The sequence below is a fragment of the Manis pentadactyla genome, chromosome 16 (assembly GCF_030020395.1).
Source record: "Manis pentadactyla isolate mManPen7 chromosome 16, mManPen7.hap1, whole genome shotgun sequence".
Lineage (NCBI taxonomy): Eukaryota > Metazoa > Chordata > Mammalia > Pholidota > Manidae > Manis > Manis pentadactyla.
The window spans coordinates 27,714,460-27,728,692 of NC_080034.1; the positions used below are offsets into that span (position 1 = coordinate 27,714,460).

The 14,233-nt window shown below is 54.7% G+C and overlaps 2 protein-coding genes across 4 annotated transcripts in view; one reads left to right on the top strand and one right to left on the bottom strand.

Moving 5' to 3' along the window:
* SPATS1 (spermatogenesis associated serine rich 1) overlaps window positions 1–1,836 on the bottom strand; it is a 68,468-nt gene extending 66,632 nt beyond the window's left edge. Inside the window, exon 1 of the mRNA XM_057493768.1 lies at window positions 1,722–1,836. Coding sequence (XP_057349751.1) covers window positions 1,722–1,812 — 91 coding nt within the window. The 5' untranslated portion in view covers window positions 1,813–1,836. The remainder of the gene's footprint in view (window positions 1–1,721) is intronic.
* On the top strand, window positions 1,766–14,008 carry AARS2 (alanyl-tRNA synthetase 2, mitochondrial). Of its 3 annotated transcripts, XM_036927374.2 has the most exons (22): window positions 1,766–2,008; window positions 2,863–3,054; window positions 3,576–3,721; window positions 3,941–4,108; window positions 4,647–4,791; window positions 6,818–6,963; window positions 7,186–7,294; window positions 7,675–7,713; window positions 7,812–7,923; window positions 8,355–8,488; window positions 8,939–9,083; window positions 9,317–9,489; window positions 9,619–9,732; window positions 9,830–9,970; window positions 10,627–10,764; window positions 10,850–10,959; window positions 11,106–11,214; window positions 11,494–11,616; window positions 11,842–11,952; window positions 12,511–12,594; window positions 12,691–12,801; window positions 13,229–14,008. In XM_036927374.2, the coding sequence occupies exons 1-22, from the start codon at window positions 1,766–1,768 to the stop codon at window positions 13,391–13,393; spliced, it is 2,958 nt and encodes a 985-aa protein (XP_036783269.2). In that variant the 3' UTR covers window positions 13,394–14,008. The 3 variants fall into 3 exon arrangements, 2 of the variants coding, with proteins under 2 accessions (XP_036783269.2, XP_057349750.1); XR_008994284.1 differs by lacking the exon at window positions 13,229–14,008 and having other exon boundaries at window positions 12,155–12,594; window positions 12,691–12,793; XM_057493767.1 differs by lacking the exons at window positions 12,691–12,801; window positions 13,229–14,008 and having other exon boundaries at window positions 12,165–12,593.
* The last annotated feature ends 225 nt before the right edge of the window (window positions 14,009–14,233 follow it).

The following is a 14,233-nucleotide window of genomic DNA, read 5'->3' on the forward strand; positions in this document are numbered from 1 at the left end:
TCAGAAATTCCCATCTGGCTTAAGGCTCCTGTTCCAGAAACACTTGAAAAACCAAAACAGGCAAAACACATTTTCAAAACAACACCTTTAATCTACACGGCAAGAGAAGAAACAAAGGACCATAGGATAGATGCTTTGGGCTCTGTCAGAATACAAACTTGAGAATTCACTATCACTATAGAAACTCAAATCCAAACTTGAGAATTCACTATCACTATAGAAACTCAAATCCAGACATTTCCCAAGGAAATTGTGTTTCAAAAGTCCCTAAATAACACAACTCACAAAGAATGTGGCCAAAAGAGCCTAGCGGGATGGCTGAGGCCCTGTAAGTGACCGCACTGATCTCAGCTCTGCTGCCCCACGGGGCTTAAACTCTGGCAAATTCTCTTCTCAACCCACTTAATTTCCCAAACCAAGAGCAAAGGGTATCATGCAAAGTCCCATGAGCACTTTGCACCCACAAGGGCTTGCATTGGCCTCATGGTCACAGCTGTCACTATGGAGAGAAAGAAGAGGAGGGAAGTAGAACAGGTATCTCTTACCCTACAGCAAAACACACAAAACCGGGCAGCATTGGGCAGCTTAGAGAGAGAGAAACCTCTGTAGCTATAGGCCAACAGCTTCCTCCTGCCCTGATGATCTGGATGCCATCTAATCCCCAGACAAATTAAGAGACCAAATGTTATTTAGCAATTAGTAATGGAGCAGATGCTGTTTGCTAGACTCCTGCTCTGAAGGGTCTGTTTCAGTTCTTAAAAACAAAACGGTCATTTCCAATGTCCAACACAAAAGGAACTGGAAAGTGCCTGGCACAAAAGTAGGTATTCAGTAAATATTTGTGGAGTGCCTCTTGAATGAATGCAGACATTACCCCCCTTGGCACTCACACACACACACACACACACACACACACACACACACACACACACACACCACACACACCACACACACACACACACACACACACCACACACACACACACACACCACACACACACACACACACACACACACACACCACACACACACCACACACACACACACACACACACCACACACACAACCACACACACACACACACACACCACACACACACCACACACACACACACACCACACACACACACACACACCACACACACAACCACACACACACACACACACCACACACACACCACACACACACACACACACACACACCACACACACAACCACACACACACACACACACCACACACACACCACACACACACACACACACACACACACACCACACACACACACACACCACACACACACACACACACACACCACACACACAACCACACACACACACACACACACACACACACACACACACACACACACACACACACACACACACACACACACACACACACACACACACACACACACACACACACACACACACACGAAACTGAATCCAGGCCTGTTCACTGCTACTAACCTTGCAGAATTCTGTTACTAATGTACCTTCAGCGCGTAAAACAATGCCTGGCACATAGTAGTCTCTCAATGAGTATCTGTTTAATGCAGAATGAATTAAGGGCCATTTATGTGACAGGCTGGGGCGCCCACTCACACCGGCTTTCCCCTTTCTGATCACTTCCAATCAGGCAGCAGAGGCTGCCGTGAGTCCTCCCACCGCTAGGGGCCGCTGTCGGAAACGCACAGCTCCGTCTCACGTCACCTTCCATACCCGATGTGCCCTTTGACCCCGTGAAGTCGCTGCCCCAAGTAAAGATGGCTACGTCGGTGGGAGCTGCAGCCGGGCGACTGCGGCGGGTCATCTGCAGGATGCCCCCGGGACGAGATCCCAGCCGTAGACCGCTCTCATCCGAGCCCCGTCCAGCCCGGGCCACGGCCGTGCGGCAGGCCTTCTTGAGCTTTTTTCGGGATCGCCATGGCCACCGACTATTGCCGTCCGCTTCCGTGCGGCCCCGCGGCGACCCCAGTTTGCTTTTCGTCAACGCGGGGATGAACCAGGTGGGCTGAGCCAAACAGATCGGGGGCGGAGTTTGTGATTTTTTTTCCAGAGGGAAAAGCGCTGTGGGATTGGGCAAAAGAAACGAGGGGAGGAGCTCATAGCTTTCGGCAAAAGACGGCGGTGCGTGGTTGGGCAAGGGAGTGGGGTGTGCAGATTGGGGTTTGGGAAGCGCTTGACCTGGGTTGGGACTGAGTTTCAGGCCCAGAAATGGTGCATGTGGAGTTCTATGGGGGCCGATTGCGGGGGTGGGGGGAAGTTTGGCTTCATTTCTCCATTCTTTAAATAAAAGTAATTCACTCATTAAATAAGTGATTATTGAGCACATATTTTGTGCTAGCCTGTGTTCTGTAAGCTTTTGACTTTGAACACGACTTACCCTTTCAAAGCCTCATTGTCTTCATCTGTAAAATGGGCATGGAGGGGAATAATAGGTGAACCTAGCTTAGATGCTGTCCAAGATTCCTACTAAATACTGACATTGTGAGGTGTGTCCAGTACCCTGTGGTCTCAGTTTTATACCCTGAATTTACTGGGTGTGGTTCTGAACTGAGTTGGAGGATGCAGCCTTTCATTGCCCTGTTTTCAAGCACCAGCATATTCTTCCTCCTTTTATCTTGCCTATTTTACTAGCAGAGGGTCTCTATTTTATGATTTACATACCTTTATTTGCCTTACATACACCAGAGATGAGCATCCCCAGGCTCCCAGGTTGCCCCCTTGGCCAGGACCACACTGTACTCTCACGGACATGGTCAGGCTTCAGTCTGAGCAGCCATCTCTGTTCCCACTCCCCACCTTTCCCCTCTACTGAAGGACTGAGATACCCCTCTCCCCCTTCTTCATGTGTTTCCAGTTCAAACCAATCTTCTTGGGTACTGTGGATCCACGAAGCGAGATGGCAGGCTTCCGACGTGTGGCCAACAGCCAGAAGTGTGTGAGGGCTGGAGGACGCCACAGTGACCTAGAGGATGTGGGCCAAGACCTTTCCCATCATACCTTCTTTGAGATGCTTGGCAATTGGGCTTTTGGGGGTGAATACTTTAAGGTGAGTCTCCAGGAAGTCCTGGAATTAACAGAGTCAGTGGTCAGCCAAGAAGGAAATCAAGATTAGTCCTGTCTCTACTCCTAGAGTTTGCTAAGGCAGGGCCTTACACCGGAGCTAAAGTGCTAGATGAATATGTATAATAGGTGTGTGTGTCACAGCCCTAGTTGGATCATAAAGCTCCCTGAGGGCCAGAACTGTACCTCCTGCCTAATAGCTGGTCAGTAATTGTATGAATAAATAGTCAGACAGTAATGCTGAAATGCAGGAGTTAAAAATTACCCCAGGCTATGACAGATAGAGGATTTCATAGAAAGGTGGAACTTGAAAGAGTAGGATTTAGAAGAGGGAGGAAGCTTTCTGAGCAGGAAAAAACTCAGAAGCAGAAATGATCATGGCTTATTCTGGAAACACGGTGGACAGTGAAATTTTGTCTTAAACTCATGTGGCTTGATTGACCCTTCATTGGGGGCCTTCTTCTCACCCATCTTCCTCTTCCCACTTCATGTGGGTTTCCATTGCAGGAGGAAGCTTGCAGCATGGCCTGGGAACTGCTGACTCAGGTCTACGGGGTCCCTGAAGACAGGCTCTGGGTCTCCTACTTTGGTGGTGACCCCAAGGCAGGACTGGGTCCAGACCTAGAGAGTAGGGACATCTGGCTGAGCTTAGGGTAAGTCCACCCCCTATTATGTGCACTCCTGGAGGCCAAGGGGACTGGGAAGTAAAGTCTATCAGCACCAGTCCTCAGAGTCTCAGCATATTCCAGAATATGGTGGGATCATCCCTCTTCTTCCTCTTGCCAAGCTTGATGGGGGTGCTCTCATGGCAGAGACGGTGCCAACTTCTGGGTGTGCCTGTCTCCCCACCACCCACCTGTCTTTCTTCCCAGGGTGCCTGCCAGCCATGTGCTTTCCTTTGGACCACAAGAGAACTTTTGGGAGATGGGGGATACTGGCCCCTGTGGACCCTGTACCGAGATCCACTATGATCTGGCTGGTGGGGTGGGAGCCCCCCAGCTGGTGGAGCTTTGGAATCTGGTCTTCATGCAGTACAACAGGTAATGGGGTGCTGAAACAGGAGGAGAATCCCTGCCTGGAAGTGAAAAAGGTGGCAGTCAGGAGATTTTGACCCATTTCTTATAAAAATAAACACTTCAGTACTGCCTACTATGTGCCAAGCACATTTCTAAACTCTTGTCAGATAATAACTGATTTAGTCCTAATTTTTGCCCATGACGGTTTAAACTAGTCACTGCTGCTCTCTGGCCTCTGCTATTTTATTATATGACGGAGTTGAACTTGATGATCTCTAAGATTTCCTTCCAGCCTTGACAAGTTTCTTTCTAATGGCAAAGAATTCTGTCCCAGAAAGAAAATGTATGTGTGCAAGCAAGGGCCCCAGAAGGGATTAAGGTGGGGGTAACCCCTTATAGGAACACAACCATCACGGTCTGTGTTTCAGGGTGGGGGAAATGGTACTACCCTCTGATTCCTCCCACTGTCAACCCCTTTGGACCCCTGCTCATTCCTCACTCCTCCATCTGCTTCATACCTGTAATCCTGTGCGGAGCCTCACCTTGCTCACCTTCTCGCCAGAGAAGCAGATCGAAGCCTGCAGCCCCTGCCCCAGCGGCATGTGGACACAGGAATGGGCCTGGAAAGGCTGGTGGCTGTGCTACAAGGCAGATGCTCCACCTACGACACTGACCTCTTCTCCCCACTGCTCAGTGCCATACACCAGGTGAGCCTGCCTCTTCCCTCCCAGAAGTCTGCAGGTTCCCAGTGCTTGCCACTATTACCTTATGTCTGTTGAGAACTCATGTATTCCCACATGTGGGACAGTGACCAGCCAAGAATACCAGGGTGTCAAACATGAGGCCAGGATTCACATTTATTACCTAACTCCTTACTCCTTTCTTCCTTCATTTATTCAAACACTAGGTGTTGAGTGCCTACTTTGTATTAAGTTCATTGTGCTTGGTACAGGAGATACAACACTAAAAGAGATCATGGAGACCACAATCTGACCAAAGAGGTAGATAAAAAGCCAAATGTTTTAACGAAGAAGATAGCAGCTTACAGACTGTGAACAGGTAGTAAACATAGGTGATAGTAATTAGGAAGGAGGGTAGGTACAGAGGAATCTTAAATGAAGTGTTTGGGGAAGGCTTGCCAAGAAGATGATCTCTGAGCTGAACTGTGGAAGAGGAGGAGTCAGCCACAGGAAGCTCATTCCAGGCGGAGAGGACAGTAGGTACCAAGGCCCTGAGGCTGGAAAGGAACAAAAAGATGGCCAGCCAGCTAAAGTAGAATCACATGGGATGTATTCAGACAGTGTGTCAGTTAACTTTTCTGTAAAACAAAACCACTTAATACTTTGTAACTTCAAACAACAACCATTTATTTAGCATATGAGTCTGATTTAGCAGTGTAGGCTGGGCTTAGCTTGGTCATTCTCTGGTCTCATATAAGCCACTCATACATCTGGGGTCAGCTGCTAGGCAGCTCTACTTCTGGGGGCTGGCCAGCTGTCAGCCTGGGGCAGTGGGGTACTGGGCTGTGTGTCTGTCATCCAGCACACTGGCTCGTGTTTGTTCACATCACAGCTCGGCAGGTTCCAAGAAGGAAAGCAGAGCGCATGAGACCTCTTGAGGCTTAGGCTCAGAGCAGTGTCATTCCCACCACATTCTGTTGGCCAAAGTAAGTCACAAGGCTAGCGCACATTCAAGGGATGGAGAAGTAGGTGCTATCCCTTGATGGGAAGCAGTCACATTGCAAAGTGGCATGCACACAGGAAAGGGAAGGGTTATGGCCATTTTTATAGACAATCTTGCACAGAGAGGGAGATAGGAATCAAATCGGTGGGCCCTTAAAATCCAAAGCAGGCTTTTATTCCAAGTGTGGTGAGAAAGGCTGTAAGTGGGGAGGGGCATGATCTGATTGACACTTTTCAAAGGCCAGTCCTTTTGCTGTGTGGAGGATAGGCTGGAAGGAAATAAGAGTAGAAGTTGAGAAACCAATTGAGAGGCTATTTAGTAATTCAGGGAAGAGACAATAGGGCCTAGCTTAGGCTGGTAACAGTGCAAGTGGAGAGAAATAGATTGATTTGCAAAATCTCACGGACATAGAAGCAAAAGGACCCGCTGTTGGGTTGGATGGGGAGGGAAGTTAAGGCTGGCTCTCAGTTTTTTCATTGAGTATTGCAGTGAATGGCAGAACTGTTTATAGAGGGGGAAGCTTGGGGACAGATGGATTTGGGGCTGGATGAATTATGGACTTGGCTTGGGAGCAGCTACGTGCACACACAGCCTACCCCCTCGCCCTGCCCCGCATAAAGGCTGTAGAGGCAGGTGTGGGGAATTAGGAGCACCTGGAGTCCAACATGCCTGGTTTGATCGGCTCCAGATGAGTTCTGTGGCTTTGTGGTGCTTAGCTCCTCTGAGCCTCAGTCTCCTCTTTGGGAGCAAGGATAGTAATACCTCCTGGAGCAGGATGTTTTGGGTGTTAGACATCGTATTATTCAGTCACCAACCCAGTTCTGATAGAAATTCAGTAAGTGATCATAGCTATGATCATTGTCAGTGCTAAACATGGGCCCCTTTAGGGCAGGGACTGGCCCCATTCACCGTTGAAGTGTCTTCCACAAGCCCATTCTGAATATAGCCAGCTTTCGGGGTGAGGGTGGGAGCTCTAGGGGAGATGAAAAGCATCCCACCTGGGTCAGGTCAGGCAGAGGCAGCAGCCATGTTCCCTTTCCTACTTTCCAGGGTTGCGGAGCACCCCCTTACTTGGGCCGGGTAGGGGCAGCTGATGAGGGGCGCACAGACACAGCGTACCGCGTGGTGGCCGATCACATCCGCACACTCAGTGTCTGCATTGCCGATGGTGTCTGCCCTGGAATGTCAGGAGCCCCGTGAGTCTGGGAAGGCTATAGAGGGGGCAGGGGCTGCTGGGGGGGTGCAGGGAAAAGGAAGGAAGGAGGTGGAGAAGTGGGTTGGGATGAGATGGCAGGAGAAGCAGGGGAAAGGAGCAGCTTTGGGGTGGGAGCACACACTCTGGTCCTTGTCCTCCTCGCTCCCCATAGTGCTGCACAGGGGATGCTGGGAGTTCATATCTGGGCTCTGAACCCCTCTAGGCTAGTTCTTCGTCAGATTCTCCGCCGAGCTGTACGGTTCTCTGCAGAGGTGTTGCGGGCACCCCCTGGCTTCCTAGGCAGCCTGGTGCCTGTAGTGGTGGAGACACTGGTAAGGGCAGAGCTTCCTCACTCCTCTGGACTCCCAGCGCACTCAAGGAGCCTGCTGCTGAGCCCAGGCAGTAACCCCCGCCTGGGTTCCCCTCTAAATATCCAGCCCACAGTCCTGTCAACAGGCTTAGAAAGCTGGAATTACAAAAAGCAGGGAGCCTTCAGGAAAACTCCTTACCTGGGCTGCTGAGCCTTTGACCTTAGGACCACCCTCTGCCTGTATCCCTTACCCCCCAAGAGAATGGATTTCCCGTTTGGGCCCCTCTCCTGCCCGTGAGCCCGTCTGAGCCTCCAGGGCAGGCATCCTTAGGGAGGCCCAGGGTGGGGAGGTGGAGAGAGGGCTGCTGCCTTCCCCACCTCAGCCCTTTCCATCGCTCTCAGGGGGACACTTACCCAGAACTACGGAAGAACTCTGCCCAGGTACTGGGTTTGGATGGGGGAGGGAAGGGCTGACAAGATCGTGGGGAGAGGCTTTCCCTCCATGGAGGCTCAGCTCCACCCACCCTGCCCTGGTGCAGATAGCCAACCTGGTGTCAGAGGATGAGGCAGCCTTCCTGGCCTCTCTGCAGCGGGGTCGGCGGGTCATCGATCGGACCTTGAGGCGCCTGGGGCCTTCTGATATGTTCCCTGGTGAGGGGTGCCTCGCTAAGGCTTGAGGGCCTTACTTCAGGCAAGCCAGAGCAGGCAAGGGAAGGCACTCTAGGCCAGGCTTGTGCCTCATAGCCACCCCCTCCTCCTGCTACCCCTTCCCTGTTTTCCTTCTAACACCCAGACCTCTCTGTGGCAGGAACACCACCCTGCTTCTCCCCACTTCCCCAGTACCCAGCTGGCTCTGCCTCTGGTCTCTGCTTTCTAAGGCTGGCTTCATGCCTAGAATGAGCTTCCCTTCCATGAAGTGATGCATGCATGCCAGGGGAGTATCCCAGGCCTACCCAGTGGGGAGGGCCTGTGCTTGGCTACTATGTGGTTAGGAAAACCCAGGCCCTTGCTTCTCCCTCACCTCATCGCCCTCCCTGTACTGCCCCTCCCTGCTCAACACCCCTTATCTTCTTTCCTCAAAGCCGACGTGGCCTGGTCCCTGTCACTGTCGGGGAACATAGGACTCCCCTTGGACCTGTTGGAGCTGATGCTGGAGGAGAAAGGGGTGCAGCTGGACTCTGCTGGGCTGGCACGGCTGGCCCAGGAGGAGGCCCAGGTACAGGCCAGGACATCCCACCTAGGGTTCTGTTGGGACCCTGGAGCCCTTTCCCCAGCCCTGAGTTCTAGAGGAGAACCTGCAGCTTCTGAAGGAAACAGGAGGCTGAGGTGGGGTCTGTCCCCTCACCCCAGGCCCCACCCAGCCCAACAGTAGAGAAAGATCAGTGCAGTGGGCTAAATAGGGAGCAGGATGAAAGAGGCTGGCAGTGTCCTAGAGAGGGACCTGCAGGGGCAGCGGTGGGTGAGGGGGCCCCGAGCCCAAGGCCCTGCATGATGGGTGGTTCACCGGCCAGCCCAGGATCTCTCGCAGCCAGCCGAGCCCAGAGGGCTTATTCCAGTGGGGAATGCAGGGTCCACACAGCCATGTGGCAGAGATAGGGCTCTGTAGAGGCTGACGTCCCATCGCACTCTCCGTGCCCCCTTCCGTATTCACATGCCCATCCTGCAGCATCAGGCACGGCAGGCTGAGCCAGGGCAGGAACAGGGACTGCGGCTTGACATCCATGCGCTGGGGGAGCTACAACGCCGAGGGGTGCCCCCAACCGATGACAGCCCTAAGTACAACTATTCCCTGCAACCCAGTGGGGGTTATGGTGAGAGCCTGGACTGAGGCGGGTGGCCACAGGCTTGCCTGACCCTGATGGGGAGGGACAGTCAGAGATGGTTGCCACCAGCCCTATGCATTCCCCAGGGTAGCCACCAGTGGTCACAGCAGTCCCCAACTGGAAGTGACCCCCAGCCACGTGCCTGTTGGCTTCAAGTAAGGCACAGACTCACATCTCCTGTCCCAAACCCCAGCACTGATAACCATTCTTCACCCTGGCAGAGTTCCACACCTGTGAGGCCCAGGTGCTCCAGTTGTATACAGAAGATGGATCAGCCGTGGCCTCTGTGGGAGAAGGCCGGCGCTGTGGCCTCCTCTTGGACAAAACCAACTTCTACGCTGAACAGGGGGGTCAGGCTTCAGACCGAGGCTACCTGGTACGGGTGGGACAGGAGGTAAGCACCCCCGCCACACACACACAGAGGCTGACTTCTGCAGCAGGCAGATCTAAGCTGGGAAGGGACCCAAGGGGAGGGAAGGACTACAAGCAGGCCTTCCAGTCCTTGGCCCCTGCCCTTCCCCAGGACGTGCTATTCCCAGTGGTCCAGGCCCAGGTCTGTGGAGGCTTCATTCTGCATGAGGCAGTGGCCCCTGAGTGCCTGAAGGTGGGGGAGCAGGTACAGCTGCATGTGGATAAGGTAACGGTCCCACTCTGCTGTTTTCATATTCTGTAGCCCCTTAACTCTCCCCACCCCTAACTCTCACCCAGGACCCTGGGTGACAAAAGTGTTTCAGGCCTGGCGTCTGGGCTGCATGGAGAAGCACACAGCCACCCACCTACTAAACTGGGCTCTGCGGCAGGCCCTGGGCCCTGGCACTGAGCAGCGAGGTTCCCATCTCAATCCTGAGCGGCTGCGCCTCGATGTGGCCACCAAGGTGAGTGGCACGGAAAGACAGGATTCAGGGGAGGCAGTCTGGGGGTAAGGGGAGTCCGAAGGCCTGGGCGATCTTTGGTGGCTGTAGTAAGGGGAGTCCAAAGTCACTATGGTGTCTTGGGTGGGTGTCTTCCTGACAGGCTCCTCCCACGCCAGTGAGGGGTCAGGCTAGACAGTGTGTGGGGCCTCTTGAGCCACCCAGCTTCCTTGTTCATGCTGTCACCCAAGCCATCGTGCTCAAACTGAGCTGCCCTCTCCCTTCTCAGCCACCCTGTCTACCCTACAGGCTCAAATCCTTCCTCCAGGAAATACTGACTAAATCCCAATCCACCTGGTAACTCCTTGCTCGGGCATCTCTTCCATCTGATATTTCTCTTCCTTTGGGCTGTCCCTTGTAAGCTCCCTGAGTACAGAACCCCCATTTTCTGTTTCTACATTGACTTTTAATGCCGAATGAAAGGCTTGCAGCTTCCAATAGGCCCAACTCCCAGGTAGCTTTCTAAGGAAAAGAATTAAGTGCTCCATCAAAGTTTATTGAGCACCTGTTATGTGTTACCTGGGGAGAGTTCAGTAAACAATGACTGCTTCTTAATGCTTCAGATACAGGCCAGGTGCTGACTGCCTGTCGGTCTGTCCATTTCCCCTCCACCCCACCAGGCTCCACTGACCCCAGAGCAGCTCCGGGCTGTGGAGGGCACTGTGCAGGAGGCCGTGGGGCAGGATAAGGCCGTGTACATGGAGGAGGTGGCCCTGGCACATACCGCCCATGTTCCTGGGCTGCGCTTTCTGGATGAAGTGAGTTGTGAGAGCCCCCTTGGGAGAGATCGCCTGTCCCCCTGCCACCAGGCCAGTTAACAGACCTATGCCCTCTCCCCATCAGGTATACCCAGACCCTGTGCGGGTGGTGTCAGTGGGGGTGCCTGTAGCCCAGGCACTGGGCCCAGGCTCCCAAGCTGCGCTGCAGACCTCTGTGGAGCTGTGCTGTGGGACGTGAGTTCCCCCTACCTGCCCTGCTTCTGGGGCCCTGGAGCCTCACCCTTCCTTGGTCTTTGGAGCCACCACCCCCTGGTTTGGAACTCAGGCTCTTTTCTCTCCCATCAGCCCTCTGACATCATCCTTCCTCCCTCTGCCCACAGGCACCTGCTACGCACAGGGACAATAGGGGATATGGTCATCATCGGGGAGCGCCAGCTCACCAAGGGCACCACTCGCCTGCTGGCCATCACTGGGGAGCAGGCCCGGCAGGTCAGCCAGCTAGCAGGCCCAGGAGGCTGCTAGGCGTGGATGGGGGCCGGGGGGCACATTCAGGCTGGGGGGTGCCCAGCAGCAGACCCAGTATTCACGCGGTGCTCCGGTGTGGCCATCTGTACCAGCTGCTGGCAGCTGGCATCTGTGATGATTATTTGGTGCCTTGATTGGTTCTGATTATTAAATACTTCTCTCTGGGCCCTGACCAGCAACGGGTTGAGAGCCCACGGGGGGAGTCGAGCCCAGCAGCGCTGACGCCCTTTTCCTCCCTGGCAGGCCCGAGCGCTAGGCCAGAGCCTGGCCCAGGAGGCGGAAGCAGCTGCGGGGCGGCTGAGTCAGGGCAGCCGGGAGCTGGTGGAGGCGCGGCGACTGTCCAGGGACATTGGGCGACTCACTGATGTGAGGGCCACTCCCACCTCTGCTTTCCCTGTTTCCTTCCCCGTGCCTCCAGCCCCCTCCAGTCTCTCCCCAGCATTCCTGTTGGACTCCAGCTTGCCCAGATGTTTGCTGTTTGTCTGCAGGGCTGAATGCGGTAGACGGGCTCTTCTGCCTGGCCTTGCTGGGCCCTGCTCAGAGGCTGTGGCTCAGGGAGGAGCAAGAACCATGTCCTGCTTCTGCCCGTAGGTCATGGATAACGCCACGATGCCCCAATGGCAGCGGCGAGAGCTTCAGGCCACACTGAAGGTAATGCAGCGGCGTGCCAACACTGCCATCCGAAAGCTGGAGATGGGGCAGGTAAGAGGAGGTTCGGCTGCACCCCTGGGGGCAGATGCCAGGCACACCCAGCAAGGGTCAGGGGCACTCCAGCATGTGCACTAAGAAGCCTCAAGGCCTGGCGTGGGGCTGGGTGGCAGCCCCTCCCTCTCCCACCAGCTGGTACCATCACTGAGCCGTTCCCCCACTTCTCTCTCAAACTGTCTCTCCCCTAACTCCCCAGTCTGGCTCAGACTCTCCCTCCAGGAAGCAGACCGACCTGATTGGCCATTCAACCTGAATCGTTCCTTGGTGTGGCTCTTTCCTCCCACCCCTGCCTGTCCATCTGTGCCCCGGCCTTCATCCCTTCACCATCAGCGGCCTATCTGGGGGGGCTTGGGGCTATGATGAACGGGAAGAGGGGAGGGAGGAGGGGAAGAACCCAAAAGGAGCCATTCCAGGCAGAACCCTTGGCAACCTGCTCAAAGCTGAAGGCCTTTGCTGGGGGAGAGGATTTCTGCATTGGGGCTCAGGTCAGAAATGAGGGACCAGTTGCCTCCCAGCCTGACCCTTTTGCTGTTCTTCCTTCCTATCCGATAGGCTGCACAGAAAACCCAGGAGCTGCTACGGCGGCACTCGGGGGCACCTCTGATTGTGGACACAGTGTCCACTGAGTCCCTCTCAGTGAGTTGGCCTGGAGTCTGAGAAGGGGACGTCCTGGCAGGGGATGGCTGGGAACCCAGGGAGCCGGGGGCTCACCGTCTGTGCCCCTTTGCCCAGGTGCTGGTGAAGGTGGTGCGGCAGCTGTGTAAGCAGGCACCCCACACGTCCGTGCTCCTCCTCAGCCCCCAGCCCCTGGGGCATGTGTTGTGTGCCTGTCAGGTGGCCCAGGTGAGGAGAGTGGGGGAGCAGCCCCACCCCGCCAACCTCAGTTCAGCTCTCTGATTCCATGCCTTTATTCCTCCCAAACAAGGGAACTGGGGCTGGGCAGGGCCATCTGGACAATACCACAGGATGGGAGTGGGGTCATCTCCTTGTCCCTAGCCACTCCACCACAACGTGTAGCAGAGAAAAGACCATGATTCCCCAGTTACCGCCCCCCACCCCCCACCCATCCAGTCCAGCCCTTGCAAACAACTAATAGACACTCATCAACCTCCACTCACATTCCTAGCCTAACCCTCTCCTGTTTCCTCACCCGATGCCCCAGCCATGTGCCTGGCCAGGAGCTGGTAGGGGTGCCAGTCGCCCTGACATTAAGTAAATGATGGCAGGGAGAGCTGTTCTGCATCACTGCCCCTTCTGTTTCTGTCCCCAGAGTGCTACACCAGCCTTCACAGCAGAGGCCTGGGCACTGGCTGTATGCAGCCACATGGGGGGCAAGGCCTGGGGCTCTCAAGTCGTGGCCCAGGGCACCGGAAACGCTGCTGACCTGGAAGCTGCCCTCAGTACAGCCCGAGCCTATGCCCTCAACCAGCTCTGACCCAGACCTGCCCAGGGACTGCTGTGGACTGAAGAGATAGGCCAGTGCCAGGAACCCTGAGGAGCCCGCAGAACCTCCCCTGAGGCAGAAGCAGAGGACTGGAGTCTGCAGGCCAAGCAGCTGAGCCAAAGAGGACTGCCTTGCCCTGGGCCCTGTGTGGACACAAGGAGATGTGGGCTGCAGAAGGCAGAAGGGGGCCCAGAGACACACCCCTATTAGGGGGATGTGAAGACATGGGCTCTTCTGGCTGTGACTGCTCATTAAAAAGTATTTCACAGAGGACAGGAAGCTCCAGAAGGCCTTTTAAAAAAGAGCAGCCTTTCCCCATCCTGGCAACCTGGCATGGGTGCCCCATCACCCATCTGACCCCTCACACTGGGCTGAATCCCACCCAGCAGCCAAATCAGAACCGTCTCATCGCCACAAGTGCTCAGACAGGCTGGCTGTGCCAGCCTGTTTTGGGCGCCTGCAAAGGCCTCCCTGGCCACCAAGATCCAGAACTGTCATGTGAAAGTCACGACAGCTGGGCAGGTCCTCTCTGGTGTCACTTCGTTAACAATGACCTCATTTTAACGAAGGCCCTAGTGAGTTGTTGGTAAAGAGAATAACGGATAACTGATCAGTTGTTGGGAAAGCGGTGAGAACCAAGGGGATAAAACTCCCTGCCCGGTTGGTTGGGAAACAGGCAGTGAAGAGAGAGAGGAGGGTGTCAGGTGGTGATGAGGTCTGTGAAGAAAGAACGGGACCTGGGGGTGGGGGTGGCCTTACTGCATCACTGAGAGGTGGCATCTGAGGGGAGGGTGTGGGCCACATGGCTATCTGAGGGAACAGCCAGTGCAA